The sequence below is a fragment of the Enhydra lutris genome, unplaced genomic scaffold (genome assembly GCF_002288905.1).
Source record: "Enhydra lutris kenyoni isolate GAN:26980312 unplaced genomic scaffold, ASM228890v2 scaffoldscaffold46, whole genome shotgun sequence".
Classification (NCBI taxonomy): domain Eukaryota; kingdom Metazoa; phylum Chordata; class Mammalia; order Carnivora; family Mustelidae; genus Enhydra; species Enhydra lutris.
In genome coordinates, this window is record NW_019154130.1 from 7,954,547 (window position 1) to 7,971,526 (window position 16,980).

The window sequence follows — 16,980 nt, forward strand, 5'->3', positions numbered from 1 at the left end:
GGTGATGTTCCCCGCCATCTGGGAAGACGTTCCTGTTCCCACATGCCTGAGTCTGTCCTTGGCCGGGTACTTGCTCACACAATGTCCTGGGTCACCCTTGTAGTCACCACCACCGAGTCCTCCACGCCATCTCACTAGCTGCCGGGCACAGCCCACGCACCAGACAGGGGCTACTTACAGAGCTTGTGGTCCAGCCGGACCTCGGGTCTCTCTTCTGAGCTGCTGTTTCCACTCCTCCTTGTGAAACTGATGATTCTTCCAAGTAGTCTGCTCTCGGGTGTGCCCTTCTACCCAGGTCTCCTCCTCATCCTTGCAGGCTGCAGCTTTAGATATTGCCGTGATGCAAACTGTGGCCCCATCCATGGCCTCCCAGGCGACCAATGGTGTTAATCCGGTGAGCACAGACTGTGGATCGACGGCTCCTTTGACTTTCCTTTGCCTTCAGCTGCCCGACCTCCTGTAAACTCCAGCAGCTGCCTGTTGTTGCCCAATTACCACAATGTGATTTTCGGTTTCCTCCTCGAATCAACCCTATAAGGGGTCCCCAATCCTACCCCATTTTGAACATGAGGAAACAGGGGCCCAGAAAAGCGAAGTGTCTTGTTTAAGGTCACTCAGCCTATCTGATCTTGGAGTTTTAGGAATTCTAGGTCCTGAATACACCAGCGCATGGCCTCCTAACCATTCAGTCATGCCTCCTTCCCAAATCTTAACCTAGAGATCCCCTGGTGACAGAACTCACTTAGCAGAGTGGACAGCAGGTATGGTCCCACCTGAAGTCTTCCAGAACCTTCATTATCACACAGCTGTCAGGGGACATCCCCAGGAAGAGAGCTGTTCTGAGCCACTCTGAGTCAGGCACCTGTTCCTGGGGCCCTCGGGGCTCGGGGCTCACCCAGGGCTTCCTTCCTTCCCACCTTGTGTCTTCCAGGCCTTCAGAGCAACAGGGCTGAGCAGCAACTACCTTTAGGCTCTGTTCTTTGCCTGGGCCCCTGTCTGCATTTTGCTAGCAGCCTTGACCAGGTGCACCGGGCAGCAGTGGCCCAGACGGAGCTGGAGGATGGCGGCAGCCGGAAGGTCCGCACCGGGCCTGCAGTGCCCCAAGTGGCAAGTGATGTGCTCTGCAGGGGGAGGGGTGCGTCATTCTTGCACCCTGCCCGGCATCTCTATCCTGGGATGGTCATTGCCAACTCAACCTTCTTATGTCCCCACAGAAGGCGTTTCTGTGAGTTTGCTGTTTCAGGCAAGGAGGAAGGGGGTGCGTTGAGAGCTGAGTGGGTTGTGTACAGACCTGGAAAGCTGGTCTCCAATCTCCAAAACTGTGCCTCCTTCCTCCCTGGCTGTGGGGTGTAAAGGCTGTGGCAGTGCGGCCCCATATTAGGAGCCCTGTGCTTGCTCCCAAACCCACAGACTTCCTACTCCTTTGGGCCCTCTCCAGCCAGCAGAGGGACAGCCACGACTGGCCACAGCCTAAGGACCCAGGGCCAGAGCGCTCCTGGGAAAATGAAATGAGCCCAAATCGTGAAGCCACTGGTTTCTGATGTTCTTCATTTGAAGGTCCACAGCCCAGAATGCTAATTAAGATATTATTTTGGAAACAGCGTTTGGGGACACAAGGGAGTAAGAAAACACACCAGAGAGACTTAGTGAACGTTCTCAAAAGGAACTGAGAATAAAGGTTCGCACTAGAGCCCCTCAGTCTCAGTGCGTCTGCTCCTTCCCAATCCTTGGGTTTACAGAGGATCTTAAAAAGTGCACTGGCCTATACGTGTGGGGGGTGCGGATGCTGTGAGTGCTGGTATGTCCTGAATCAGCCCCTCACTGACACTCACGTAAGTGCTACCAAAGGACCATGCTCGCTGTGTGTGAGGGCCCCTATGACTTCCACACCCTTCTATCTGCTTCATAGTCATATTTTTGGAGAGGAGAGATGGTAGACCATGCAGCATCACAATTCAGAGAGCAACATTCCCCTCTCTGGGGAAGGCAGAAATGCTCACTGCCTGAGGTCTGATTTCTTTGAGAAATAGGTGACCCATGGGCCCGGGTGACATGCAAAGAGAAGCCACTGGCTATCGGGACCCAGTCTGCTGATCTCATAATTTGTGAGGATGTGGCCAAAAGCTAGCTGCTCTTCCCGGGTTGGCCCAGATGGGCAGGGATTGCCCAAATCTGCTGCGTTGCAGACTCGCCCTCCTCAAGGGCAGAGCTTTACCCAGGAGAATGGCTACGAGCCACAGCCAGGGCTGTGCCATCAGCAAACGGGAGAGGCTTGGGTGCCTTGGGAAAGGGCTCACAAGAGATTTGCACCCCAGCAGTCTGGGGACGCAAGCCCTCCCCAGCTATACTGCTGGCTGCTCTGGAAAGATCAAGTTCGATTCCGACCCCCAAACGAATGGCTATTTCAACACCGGCTGCCCTGGCAAACAGTCTTTTGCAAACTCTGGCAGGGTCTGAGTACAGCCCCAGTTCTTGCCTCTGGCCACAGGAGGGAGGAGGAGGCGGCCTTTTAAAAATAAGGAAGTGGGGTGCCTGGGTGGCTCAGTGGGTTAAAGCCTCTGCCTTCCGCTCAGGTCATGATCCCAGTGTCCTGGGATTGAGCCCTGCATTGGGCTCTCTGCTCAGTGGGGAGCCTGCTTCCTCCTCTCTCTCTGCCTGCCTCTGCCTATTTGTGATCTCTGTCTGTCAAATAAAAAAAAAAAAAAAAATCTTTAAAAAAATAAATAAATAAATAAATAAATAAAAATAAGGAAGTGCCTGGGGTGGTGGCCTGCCACGTCACGTGGCCCTCCACGGGCTCTCATCGCCTCTGGGGCTAACCTCGCTTGTTAAGTATGGTAGCTGTAGGGATAAAAATAGAAGCTGTGCTGGGGGACGGCCTCATGGCTCCCTCAGATCCTTGGCTGCAAAAGCTCTGGGCCCTCGAATGCTGTGCCAAGAACAACAAGTCACAGAAGTCTCTGGGATGCAACCTCCAGCAGCCCCTCACTCAACAATTCCAGTTCTGTTAAAAATCCTACTCCTCAATGTCAAGTGGGCCTGGCATGGTCTAGGCACTGGGGAATGTTCAGGTAAACAAAACGGGATCTCACAGAGGATGGTGGAGAGTATCCCCAGACAATGGTGGGGGATGTGGCAGGCACTGCTGGGCAGGTGGAGGGTTGGGCGCTTGGGAGTTTAGGGGACTCTTTCCAGAAGACGCCTTTGAGCCGTTGGTGCACATCAGGAACAGGCAAGGGTGCCCTGGTGAGCAACTCAGTAGGTCTGGGGTGAGAAGCAGAGACTAGAGATGCCAGGTCACGCCGGGCCTCAGAGGCCTTGGTCAGGAGTTGGTGCTGATTCTAAAGGTAACAGGGACACCTGGGTGGCGTCATCGGTTAAGAATCTGCCTTCGGCTCAGGTCATGATCCCAGGGTCCCAGGATCGAGCCCCACGTTGGGTTCCCTGCTCCATGGGAAACCTGTTTCTCCCTCTCCCTCTCCCTCTGCTGCTCCCCCTGCTTGTGTGCATGTGCGCTCTCTGTCAAATAAATAAGTAAAATCTTAAGAAAATAATAAACATAACAAAGTGGTGAATTTTGAAAGTGGTGTGATATGATTTGAGTTTTGAAAAGATCTTTCTGTTCTCCAAACTTCACCGAATGAAGAAGGAATAAAGGAGGATTACAGCTGGCTTAAAGGTCCCTAACACTGCACAGGGCTCTAAAAGAATCACCTGCGAAAGTTAAAAAAAAAAAAAAAAAGAGAGAGAGAGAAAGAGAGAAAAGGAAGTGGGGGCAGGGCCTTAAGAAGATACAGAGCAAAGGATCCAGAGGACATAGGAAATCTAACCTGGTCCTAACCTGGTGTCTTTTCCACCTCTAACAGTTACCATTTCTGATAAGCCAAACATGGTAAAAATGGGATGATGATGTCAGCATTGTGCTTCTCTAGAATGCAAGTGTGTTGTGGTTGCAGGTGCACACTTGGAAGTGAGCAAACTTGGTGTGGTAATGATTGTGCCTGACCAGTTTTATTTGTGAAACACTAATCATCTTGCTACCATCTTTACGTGACTAGACCTGTCTTCTTCTTAGCCGTGGGAAAGGGAACAACATGTGATCACAACACGCTAAAGATTTTTCCCTTGTCACAGCAATATTCTAACCCAAAGCAATTGAACGCACACTCCTCCATTCCTCTCCTGACCAGCATTAGGGACTGGATTTTTTTTTCTTTTTTTCTTTTTTTAAAGATTTTATTTGTTTATTTGACAGAGAGAGTGATCACAAGTGGGCAGAGAGGCAGACAGAGGGAGGAGGGGAAGCAGGCTCCCTGTCGAGCAGAGAGCCCGATGCAGGGCTCAATCCCAGGAACCTGAGCTCATGACTTGGGCCGGAGGCAGAGGCCCAACCCCTGAGCCACCCAGGCGCCCCAGGGCTGGATTTCTGTAGGGTTGAACCCTCCCCAGTGATCCTGTGACAGTCAAACATTCACAGGGTTCCATCAGGACTAAGGACTCTGGGGTGGGGGGCGTTCAGCCCCTCCTGTTCTCTCAGCTCCTCATTCTCCCTGCAGCAAATTGTGGGCATGACATCCACAAGCCGCCCAAGCTCCCCTAAGCCCTGATTTCAGATACTATCAGACAATTCCATAATAACGCTATAGAGGCTGGAAGAAAGACTGAATCCCAGACACCTCGCCTGGCTGGGGTCCCCTCAAGACAGCAGCTGGAAATGATCTCAGAGAATAGGCTCCGTATGCTCCACCACATCCCCCCCACCCCCCCGCCAAGTCTCCACTGGCTGCCTGGAGATGCCCATTGCCTGTCAGCGCCCAGGTCTGCAGAGCTCCCTAGGGATAACGTGGGGGGGCCAGGCTGTGTTGCAGCTTGCCCCTCTGGGTCATTGTGAAACCCTGTGCCAGCCCAGGTTTGAAACAGTGCTTGAGACATGAGAGTTGGTATTTATACTGTCCTCCGTGTTGGCACACGGCTACAGACTTGTACCCTCCGTCAACCTCGCTCATGTGTGTGAACATCAGAGCACACGGATGGAGGCGTCTCAGACTCCAGCAACCAGGGGTCCAAATCGGCAATCTGTTGGACAAGGACTCTGGGAGCCGTTTGTTCGAACCAAGATGGCTGAGTAGAGGAACAGCTTCTGGGAATTCTGTTATCATATCAGCACTAGATAGGTTACACAGGGCAAAGAGCTGTCAAAGAGAAAGGCAGATGCTAATTACAGTGGGAAGGCGAGACATTAATCAATAATGTATTATTGCAATAGGGAAGAGGGTGCAGCATAAAAACTGCCCTCAACCTCCATTTTTTTTTAAGTTTTAATTTTTTAAAAGGATTTTATTTATTTATTTGACAGAGAGAGAGATCACAAGTAGGCAGAGAGGCAGGCGGCGGGGGGGGGGGGGGGTGCGGGGAGGAAGCAGGCTCCCCGCTGAGCAGAAAGCCCGATGTGGGGCTCGATCCCATGACCCTGAGATCATGACCTGAGCCAAAGGCAGAGGCTTAACCCACTGAGCCACCCAGGCACTCCCAATCTCCATTTTTTAGAATGAGCATTTTCAAGGGAAGGAGGGGGTAAGGGGGTTGTACAGGGAATTTCCTGCTGATCTACAGAAAGCGGGAAGTGGGGGGCTGGTCCATGTGAAACCCACCTGGGTTTGCTGACTGGCACTCGCTTAGTGAAGCTGGGCTCGGAGCCTACCCGAGACTGGGAGACAAGTGCCCTTTCTTGGAGTGTTGGCTGGAACAGAATACCTTTTTTTGGGCAGCCATGAATTGTCTTAGGCAGCACTTTCCTGGGGGCTGAGGTCACTGTAGAGATGCAGCTTTGAGTTGTGAGAAACTTTGTTGCTATTTTTTTAAATCTGTTGATGTGGTAATGTAGGGGTGGAGGCTAGATTCATAAATCTTTTGTGCTGAGAGTCTGCAGTTTTTAACAGGCCTAGTTTGAGGGCTACTCAAGAAGAAAGCCTAGAGAAGAGGAGTGGAGTTTGGTTACCGAGAGGATCTTTGTCAGCTACGGATCTGGATTCAAACGGCCCTGGGTTTGAACCTGTCTCCGTGACAGACTAGCAGGGCAATGTTGGAAAGCCATTTTTCATCTGGTAGGGTTGGTTTCCTCATCTGAGAAATGGGGAGAACAGCACTTCCCCTCTAGGACTGTTTGGGGATTAGATGAGATGAGGCATGACTTGTAAGAAGCCCGAAGTGCACGCAGTGTGCGTGCGTGCTGGTATGTGGCTGGAGTCCCGAGGGGGCTCTCCAGGGGGTTAAAGAGCAGGCTGTGCTTCAGCTGAGATTTAGGCCTGCGGAGGCGCCAGGGTCGACCCCCACCTGGGACCAGCTAAGACAGCAACGTTTCTCAGACCATAATGTCCAAAGGTATTGCGGGACCTGGTTAAAATGCAGAGTGTAATTCAGCAAGTCTGACAAGGCTGCTTGTTTGGGGACCCCATCTGGAAAAGCAAGGATGAGGCATGTGGCTAGACTCCCCTCACCTGACCCCTGGGAGTGAGACTGCACCACGTGGCTAGAATAACAGTTACTGGGTATTTAGTGTACACTAGGTGCAAGAACCATCTATATATTATTTGAACCCTTACAATAATTGGTCACTACTTTTTCTCTGCCCATTTAGGAGGTGAGGAGACTGAGGTTCAAAGAGACTTGTTTAAGGTCAATGAATTTGAACCTAGATTCAGGGACTGCAGAGTTCTTTCCACTCTGAGGCATGGATTTTTATGGTCTCTGTGGGGCTTCCTGAGAGGCGCTGGCTGCCTCACCTGGAAAAGGAGGAAGAAGAAAAGGAAGCCCTATTGAGTCAAGGGTAGCATGTCCTGCCATAAAGAAAGTATATGAATTTTTCCCATTGATTCTTCTTTCAAAGCTGGTAATCTTGGGACTACCTCCTCACCACCTTTAAAGGGCAGCCGGCACGGAGCGGATGGGGTCTGCTCTGTGCACCGCTGCATGCGTGGGGTAGTGAGCTGGCATGAAACATGTCACAGGGGGCGCCTGGGTGGCTCAGTGGGTTAAAGCCTCTGCCTTCGGCTCAGGTCATGATCCCAGGGTTCTGGGATCGAGCCCTGCATCGGGCTCTCTGCTCAGCAGCGAGCCTGCTTCCTCCTCTCTCTCTCTCTCTCTCTCTCTCTCTCTCTGCCTACTTGTGATCTCTATATGTCAAATAAATATATGAAATCTTAAAAAAAAAAAAACAAAAACCACACGTGTCACAGGTTTCTGTGTATATGCTGATAAGAAGGGCAGCCGGGGCCTAGGGTTGTACCACATTTCCTCTTGCTTTTGAGGCAGAATATCTTCCTGTTTAAATGCTGCTTTGCGGGCGCCTGGGTGGCTCAGTCGGATGAACATCTGACTCTTGATTGCGGCCCAGGTTACAATCTCAGGGTCTCGGGATCAAGCCCCACGTTGGGCTCCGAGTTCAACAGGGAGTCTGCTTGGGATTCTTTCTCTCGCTCTGCCTCTCCCCCTTCTCCCCCGCTCTGTCTCTAAATAAATAAATAAAAATATTTAAAATAATGAAATAAATGTTGCCTTGAATTGCCCACCTCACATCTATTGTTTGAGGGGGGGAAACCTTCCCTTAGATAGAGTCAGTGTCACAGAATGGATGGATACTCCCTAACCAAATATCTAAAATCTCACCCTTCAGGAACTCCAAAGGACACTTTAGTTACCACCTGTTTTAGAGAATGGATGGAACTAGATTATTTTCAACGTGAAAACATACAATTGGGCTCTAACCAGGAAATGCTTCAGAGTGTTGCAAAGTTCAGAGTGTGTCTATCTTCTCAGAGCAAGTGAAGGGAGCTTTACTCAACCTGCTGCTTCTCCCAGGGATCTCAGCTCAGTGGCAGGACAACACTAATTCAGGTCCAAGTGCCCACATCTTTCCCTGCCGCATCATGCTAAAAAGAAATGTCACTGTGCTTCCTTCCTTCCTCCCCTTGCTTCACTCTTCTGCCCTTTAAAGATTCTTTGCTTTTGTCAGCTCAGTTCCTGGTAATGAGTTCACAGACAAAGGGGAATGGAGAGCAAGAGAGAAAGATGGATCCAGAGAAAATGAGAAAAACATTTTTTTTTTTTTAAGATTTTGTTTATTTGACACACACAGAGAGAAATCACAAGTAAGCAGAGAGGCAGGCAGAGAGAGAGGGGGAATCAGGCTCTCCGCTGAGCAGAGAGCCCCATGAGGGACTCGATCCCAGGACCCTGAGATCATGACCTGAGCTGAAGGCAGAGGCCCCAACCCACTGAGCCACCCAGGTGCCCCGAGAAAAACATTTTTTTTTTTTTTAAATCAGAACAAAGACTTAAGAGCAAGAAAATGAATCGAAAGAAAGAAAGAAAAGACCAACACACACTGTCAGGGAGAAATCTAGGTGGAGAGTTACATTCTAGTTAATGTTCTGGTCACACTGAGCTACATGGAGCCGCAAGTATATTAGGGTTTCAGTCGACTGGTCTGCAGTGGTTGGATGACTTGGAATTGAAGATTGTGTCAAAGAAGCTGACGAAGGCTGCTGTGGCTATGGAAGACTTCCCCAGAGGATGGCATTTGGCCTGAATATTTTTTTTTAAGATTTTATTTATTTATTTGACAGAGAGACATCACAAGTAGGCAGAGAGGCAGGCAGAGAGGGGGAAGCAGGCTCCCTGCTGAGCAGAGAGCACGATGCAGGATCCCAGGACCCTGGGATCATGACCCCAGCCGAAGGCAGAGGCTTTAACCCACTGAGCCACCCAGGCGCCCCTGGCCAGAATCTTGATAGGTAAGATTTCTTTTTTTTTTTTTTTTAAGATTTTTTATTTATTTATTTGACAGAGAGAGATCACAAGTAGACAGGCAGGCAGAGAGAGAGAGAGAGAGAGAGGGAAGCAGGCTCCCTGCTGAGCAGAGAGCCCGATGCGGGACTCTATCCCAGGACCCTGAGATCATGACCTGAGCCGAAGGCAGCGGCTTAACCCACTGAGCCACCCAGGCGCCCTAGGTAAGATTTCTTTAAGCAGAGACAGTAGGATGCACGTGAGACCAGGGGCAGGAAAGCTGCTGATGGGAGCTGGTGAGCAGCACAGATGAACAAACTAAACTAAATAAATCTGTGAACCAATGTATATGCTATAGTGAGACCCAGAACCATGCACACTGGCAGGGACCCAAGCAGGTCGCTTCCCACTCTCTCAACATATATGAATGTCTGTAAGCTAACGAATTTCTCCCTTTCCCCGCAACCAAATTTATGGCTTCCCCTTCTTGGTGAATAGCACAGGGTGGAAACATCAGCACCATCTTTCACCTCTCCCACACTTTGATCTCACAGAGCAACCCATTAATTCTACCTCTACCTGTCCCTCCTGCAGCCATCCCCATTGCTTTTAACGAGGCTCTCGTCATCTCTCGTGTCAGCTCTCTGCCACTGGCTTGTCTCCTCTATACAACCAATTTTTTGTGTCATCTCCAAAGGATCCCTCAAAGGACACATGCAAACTTGTTACTTCAAGGCTTAAATATCTTGGTTAAGAGAAATGATAAAAATGATATTACAGGGACGCCTGGGTGGCTCAGTCGGTTAAGCATCTGCCTTTGGCTCAGGTCATGATCCCAGGGTCCTCTCTCTCTAAAATATATAAATAAGTCTAAAAAAGAAAGAAGAAAGGAAGAAAGAAAGAAAGAAAGAAAGAAAGAAAGAAAGAAAGAAAGAGAGAAAAGAAAAGAAAGAGAGAAAGAAAGGAAGAGGAAGGAAGAAAGAAAGTAAGCTAGTTCTTGAAAGAACTACCATATGGTCCAGGAATCCTACTTCCGAATATATATCCAAAGGAAATGAAAAGAGGATTTTGAAGAGATTGATACACTTCCATATTCAGTGTAGCATTATTCTCAATAGCTAAGATACAGAAACAACCCAAGCGTCCAGCAACCGATGAATGGATAAAGAAAATGCGTACACATAGAATGGAATACGATTCAGCTGTGAGAAGGAAAGAAACCCTGCCATTTCCAGCAACGTGGATGAAGCTTGAGGGTGTTATGCTAAGTGAAGTAAGTCAGATAGAAAGATAAAGGCTGGGTGCCTGGGTGGCTCAGTGGGTTAAGCCGCTGCTTTCAGCTCGGGTCATGATCTCAGGGTCCTGGGAATGAGTCCCACATCCGGCTCTCTGCTCAGCAGGGAGCCTGCTTCCCTTCCTCTCTCTCTCTGCCTGCCTCTCTGCTACTTGTGATCTCTGTCAAATAAATAAATAAAATCTTTAAAAAAAAAAAAGAAAGATAAAGGCTGTATGATCTCTATTATATTTGGAATGTAAAAAAGCCAAACTCACAGAAAGATGTTACCTGGGGCTAGGTGATGAAGGGAATGGCGTTGGTCAAAGCGTACAACCTTCTAGTTGTAAAATGAGTATATTCTGGGGAATTGGTACAGCATGGTGATTACAAGGACCAGTACTACATTTTATATTTATATACCTGAAAGTTGCTAAAAGAGTACATCTGAAATGTTCTTACCACACACAAGGAGAAATGGTCATTATGTAACACGATGGAGGAATTAAATAATGCAATGGCGGCCATCATTTTGCATTACGTAAGGGGAGCCAACTGTGAACTTTACAGTGTTATATATATCAATTCTAACTCCATAAAGTTGAAAAATAACAAAAAATATAGGAGACATTTATTTATTTATTTTTAAAGATTTTGTTTATTTGACAGAGAGAGACAGCAAGAGAAGGAACACAAGCAGGGAGAGTGCAAGAAGGAGCAGCACGCTTTCCGCAGAGCAGGAAGCCCAAGTGGGGATTGATGTGGGGCTCGATCCCAGGATTCTGGGATCATGACTTGAGCCGAAGGCAGATGCTTAATGACTGAGCCACCAAGGAACCCCAGGGCACATTTAAAAAATAATCTGAGGTGCACCTGGGTGGCTCAGTCAGTTAGGACGTCTGCCTTCATCCCAGGTCATGATCCCAGGGTCCTGGCATCTAGCCCATCAGGCTCCCTGCTCAGCGGAAAGCCTGCTTCTCCCTCTCCCTCTGCCTCTCTGCCAGCTTGTGCTCTTTCTCTCTCCCTCTCAAATAAATAAATAAAACTTTAAAAAAATATAAAGTAGTTGGGGCGCCTGGGTGGCTCTGTGGCTTAAGGCCTCTGCCTTAGGCTCAGATCATGATCCCAGGGTCCTGGGATAGAGCCCCAAATAGGGCTCTCTGCTCAGCAGGGAGCCTGTTTCCTCCTCTCTCTCTGCCTACTTGTGATCTCTGTCAAATAAATAAATAAAATCTTTAAAAAATATATATATAAAGCAGAAAATAAAAAATAATCTGAGTGGGAGAGGCTTTCTAGGCATAGCATAAAAGCCAGCGACATGAAACACTGGACAGGGGTGCCTAGCTGGCTCAGTCAGAAGACCACATGACTCTTGATCATGTCACGGGTTCCAGCCCCCTGATGGGTGTGGAGATTACTTAAATATATAAATAAATTAGAGAAAAGAAAACACTGGACACCACCCCTCCCAAAACAACACCACCATCAACAACAAAAAACCCCAAACCCTTAAGACAAAAACAAAACCAGAAAAGGCATCAACTTTTGTGAAAGTTGATCAGCGATGATTGGCAGAAAATATGTGCACCATACATGAAATGACCAAATGTTAATTGTATTGATATATGTAAAGCACCTACAAATCAATTTTAAAGAAACCAACAACAATTCAATGCAAAAATGAGCAAGGTACAGTTTGTAGCAGAGAAAGGACACATGACTTCATGTAGACAAAGATGTTCCAGCTCACTCCTGAAAAGGGAAATGCAAATTAATGTGATAGTGAAATGCTATTTTTCACCTATCTGATTAACAACGCTTAAAAAAAACTTGATAAATTGTATTGGTGAGGGTGTGAGGAAACTCCTCTATGACAGTGGCGGGGGGGAAGGCACTGTATATTAATCAAACCTCAATGGAGGATAATTCAGCAATATCTACAGTTAACTCTTTTTTTTTAAAAGATTTTTTTTTTATTTATTTGAGAGAGAGAGCGCATGAGAAAGGGGAGGTCAGAGGGAGAAGCAGACTCCCTGCGGAGCAGGGAGCCCAATGTAGGACTGGATCCTGGGACTCCAGGATCATGACCTGAGCCAAAGACAGTCACTCAATCAACTGAGCCACCCAGGCGCCCTACAGTTAACTTTTGAACAACGCAGGGGTTGGGAGCACTGACCCCCCCATCCCCACGCAGTCAAAAATCCACATGCAACTTTTGACTCCCCAAAACTTAACTAATAGCCTATTGTTAACAAGACTTACTGATTGCCTAAACAGTCAATTAACACACATTTTGTATGTTCTATGTACTATGTACTGCATTCGTACAGTAAAGTAGGCTAGACAAATGAAAATGTTAAGAAAATAAGGAAAAGAATATAGATTTACCGTACTGCAAAACATTTTCATGGAAGTGGACCTGCACAGCTCAAACCCATATTGTTCAAGATCCAACACAAAATTAAAGTTGCAAATATCCCTTGATTTAGCAGCTCTGCTTCTATGAATTTCCCAAGTCAGTCAAGGATATATACATTTTGGCATTGTTTATAATGACAAAAGTTTGGAAACAATCTAAAAGCCCATCTACAGGAAATTCATTAAATAAAAATGGTACATCAATCCAATGGAATTCTACATAACTGTTAAAGAGAATGGGGACACTTACTGTGTGCTGGTGCAGAACCATCTCCTAACACACGATTAAGTGAACATAGTAGGATGTCTGGGGAAGGGGCAGTGAGGGCTGAGAGCTGCATTCCGAAAAGAGGGAGGTTCACTTTTCAGTTTGTCTCTGCTGATAAAGCTGATCTCCAAACCTATTGCCCCTTCTTCCTGGGCACACTGCTCATTTTCCACACTCCCTTCTACGGAGGAATGGCCAAGTGACTGAAGAGCCAGTGAAACAGGATCAGTCATAAAAACTTCCTCTGTGCCATCTTTAATGCTCTTTTCGCCTCTGGTTGTCTGAAATGACGCCGAGCTCCATGGTAACTTTGGGAATCAGCTATTAACCTCAGAGTCATACAAGGAAGAGAGACTGGGTCCCTGGGCGCCTGAGTGGAGGGAAACATCTGTGTGAGTCACAGTTTGAGCAGGGACTTTACTGTAGGTAGTCACTGGAATTTCCTGGCATATCTGTTACAGGAACTCTGATAATTAATGTGTTATCCTTTTGTGTGTGTGTTTTTTTTTATTAAATATTTTTATTTTTATTTATTCGACAGACAGAGATCACAAGTAGGCAGACCGGCAGGCAGAGAGACAGGCGGGGTGGGGCGGGGGAAGAAGGCTCCCTGCTGAGCAGAGAGCCCGATGCGGGGCTCGATTCCAGGACCCTGGGATCATGACCCCAGCCGAAGGCAGAGGCCCTAACCCACTGAGCCACCCAGGCGCCCTGTTATCCTTTTGATATCACATTAGCTCTTTAACGCAAAACAAAACACACACGCACACACTACATAGACCATGTGAATCTCCATCAGACCTTAGAACACCTTTGCCTGGCACTTAATACCTGGCATTGGTCAGCCTCTTCAGCCTTAGCTCCAGTGGTTGGAGTCTCAGTAGCAACGCATACCCTTGCTGCCTACATCCGCCCCTTCCCTCTGCTTCTCTGCTGGCAAAACACAGCCCAGGTCTTCCTGCCAGCTTTCTTCATCTCCTCTCGGACTTTTTTGCTGATCCTCTGTTTGCAATGCACAGAGCTGACCTTATATCCATCCCCTTTCCTAGCTAAGCTGCTCCGATTCCTCCCCAGCTCCCCAGTGCCCGGCTCCAGGATGTTCCTGGAATCAAACGATCTGCAAGATCCTTGCCCCCAGCCCTGCTCTCTTTAGTGCATTCTGCACAGAATGAGAAACCAGTGAGTTTAAGATGCAAATCAAGCGCGCCATCCTTCTGCGAACTCCTCACCACTGTAACATCTTCTGAAGACAATTCAGGTCTCACTTCTCACTTCCTGACCAAAGGATTTAAAAGCAGTGCTCTGCTCCAGCCCTGTCTTCACTCCATTCGGTATCTTCACATTCCTTACCACTTTCCGAAATTACCTCGCGTTTAGTTTTAAGGTCGGCCTCTCTGACGAGAGTGTAAGCCTGCCTAAGTCAAGGCCAGGGTTGCTCCGGCTCAGGCCTGTCCACGTTAGGGTTCAGGCACACATTAGGGGTTCGATGCACGCTGAATCTGCGAGGTCGGGTTATTGCTGATGCCCGGTGCGCCGCGCGGGGGTGCGGTAGCGAGGCACAAAAGGGAGCGGAGGGGAATCAGCCCAGGGCCGGAGGCCGGAAGGGGCGCCGCGGGGCAGCCTCGCCACGGACCCGGGGTGGGGTGGGGGGAAGTGGCAGACACGCCCCCCATGCCCCGCCCCGCGCTCGTCCATTGGCGGCCGCGCCAGGGGCGGGGAAAGGTCGCGGTCGCAGTGACCCCCGCCCGGTACTCCTGCCCCAGGTGCGCCAGCCTCCCGCAGGGCACACACAGTCCTGCCTGCCTGCTCCCTCCGCAGCATGTTGCGCGCCGCTGCGCTCGCCGCCGCGGGCCTCGGGCCCCGCCTGGGCCGCCGTCTCCTGTCGGCCGCCGCCACCGAGGTGGTGCCGGCCCCCAATCAGCAGCCTGAAGTCTTCTACAACCAGGTGAGGCCGCCGGCCCCGGGGCTTTGTTCTCTCGGGGAGAAGGAGCCCGCCGAGTGGGAAGGCCCTGGGGTTTTTTTGGGCCCCATTTTACCCAGTTGGGGTTGAGAGGTTTGCTGCGTTTGGGCTTTACGCACACTTTAGCCTTCCTTCCGGCGAGCATTTTGGCCCCTTCACCAACTCTGACCGCCCCCGTTCCATTCTCCGGCTGTGACTTGGGCCGCTTATTTGTTTTTGTCCCCCCGCTGTCCGTTTTCCTGCACCCACTCGGGGTTCCAATCTCCGCCCCTCGGTCTCTTAGTCGCTGCAGTGTCTGCCCTGGGCTTTCCTCATCGTCCACCCAGACGACGTTTCCATCAAAGTCCGTCTTAGCGGGAGCTTTTCTTTTTCTTGGCCATTTCTTATCCCTTCATTCTTGCCCACGTGCAAGCAAGTCCTCAAGGAAAAACGAAAAAAGGAGGGGCCCTTCTCAGTTGAAGTTCAGCCATTCGCTAAGGAAAAGGCCAAGGCCCCTTGACCTGAAGCGCTCACGTCCACTCCGGGGAATGCGGAAAGGGTTACGGGACCTTTGCCTCCGGGGTGCCATCCAAATGGTGTCGGCGCCCTCCAAGGAGCTGGTTTTCTTCCAGCAAACCAAGGAGGGGCTTTCCGGGATAATACCGATTCCCAGAGGCCAATTTCTTGCTCGGAATACTCTCTCTTTAGATCTTTGAATTTGGGTAAAGTGCTGGAATTCCCAGAGCAGGAAGTCGTTGTGAAAAGGGTTCGTTTTAAGTATGTGCAACAAACCGCCCTTCTGTGAGCTTCAGATTTCTCTTTCTGTAAAGAGGGAAGTGGGTGAGAGGGTGAGCACCGGGCCTCTTTTGGTGAACAATAACAGCTCTCCTCTGTGCACCTGCCACCATTCTGTTTTGTCAGTTTCATCCTTACAACAGCCCAGTGAGGCGGGCACTGTGATCATCTCCATTTTATGGATGAACAGGCTGAATTACAGAGAGATTTCGTGAGTTGCCGGAAGATTGAAGCCACTGGCAAAGTTGGGGTTCACATCTAGACTCCCAAGGGAAAGCCTCTAACTAGAACGTTCACATTTGAGATCATAAAAGTAACAGTTGTTCACTGTAAAATTAGAGTACAATAACATTTCCCCATCTCTCACTGCACACCTCCAAAGATCACTGTTAACAGGGAGGTCTATGATCTTGCATTTTCTTTGTGTGCATGTGAGCAGGCGTGCACCAGACTTTTTTTTTTTCATAAATGAGATACTAGCACTTACTGTTCCGAAGCCCTGTCTCATTGAACAATGTATCTGAGTTATCCTTCTCAGCACATTCATAGCTTTTTTATTCTTCCCAAGGTTGCAGTGCATCCCACCATGTTGGAACTGGCTGGCTCTTAAAGTTCCTTGGGCTGTTCTCAGTGTTGCATTGTTGCGAACCCTGCTGGCAAGCATGACAAAGTCTAATCTGAATATTTTGAGTCTCTAAGAGCCAAGAGCTCCAGTGCAAATCAGATCATATTGCTGCACATTTCCCAGGGTGTTACTGAGTCCTTGAATTTCAACGAACTGGTCTGGAGTTAAGCTTCCCAAAAAGGAGCTTGTCCAGTAGGCTTTGAAGTTGCTTTTGCAGGCTAGGTTTTCTTGCCAAGTGCCTTTGCAGGGGCGTGTGGGCTTTTGAGGGAATGTCACACTTCAGGCTTGTTCCGTCTCTCACCTGGATGGGTGGGAGGGGTGCAGGCAACAGTTCTCCTTCCTGCCTCCTCTCAATCCAAAAGAGGTTGAGGAGGGTGGTTTGGTCCACCTTCCTGGGGTCCTCTTGCTTTTACTTGTCTTGGGTGAGGCTACAGGGTAGGGTAAACTTACTGGTTGGGTTGGGAAGATTTCAGAAAACGTTCTCCTTCCCCCACTCACAAACATGGACCTGTAGTGGGGGGGCAAGCTTCTTGAAGATCAACACTTCTTATCCTTGGCGATTTCAGAGACACACCTCTGTCAACAAACTGATTTTCATTTTTCTTTCTGTTTCTCTTTCCTGATTTGGAGAGTAATCAAGATCTGGAAAGGCAACTAAAAGGAAAACCCAAGGGACTGTGGCTTCAGCAAATAACCTCCCTGGCTGGAGTGTGACAGTTACTTTCATCTTTGACATCACCAATTCATGTTGGTTGATACTAAGTACTCCAAGTTAAGCCCTGCTGATTTTAGAAGCTCCTGAAGTTAAGCCCCACTGGTTTTTCAAAGCCAGGTATTATGGGGACTGTCTTCCTGATGTGATTGCCAGTGCCTGG

General features: G+C 49.0%; 2 protein-coding genes across 3 annotated transcripts in view; one reads left to right on the top strand and one right to left on the bottom strand.

The window, feature by feature from the left end:
* The window catches only part of LOC111156325 (BRCA1 associated protein), a 110,863-nt gene that overhangs the window by 86,463 nt on the left and 7,420 nt on the right, over positions 1-16,980 (bottom strand). The gene's annotated exons all lie outside the window — the stretch shown is intronic.
* Positions 14,461-16,980, top strand: part of LOC111156326 (aldehyde dehydrogenase 2 family (mitochondrial)) — a 30,312-nt gene continuing 27,792 nt past the window's right edge. The window contains exon 1 of one of the 2 annotated variants that reach the window (XM_022517095.1): positions 14,461-14,691. In XM_022517095.1, the coding sequence (XP_022372803.1) occupies positions 14,566-14,691 (126 nt within the window). In that variant the 5' untranslated portion in view covers positions 14,461-14,565. The remainder of the gene's footprint in view (positions 14,692-16,980) is intronic. The other variant, XM_022517094.1, reaches the window with a different exon arrangement.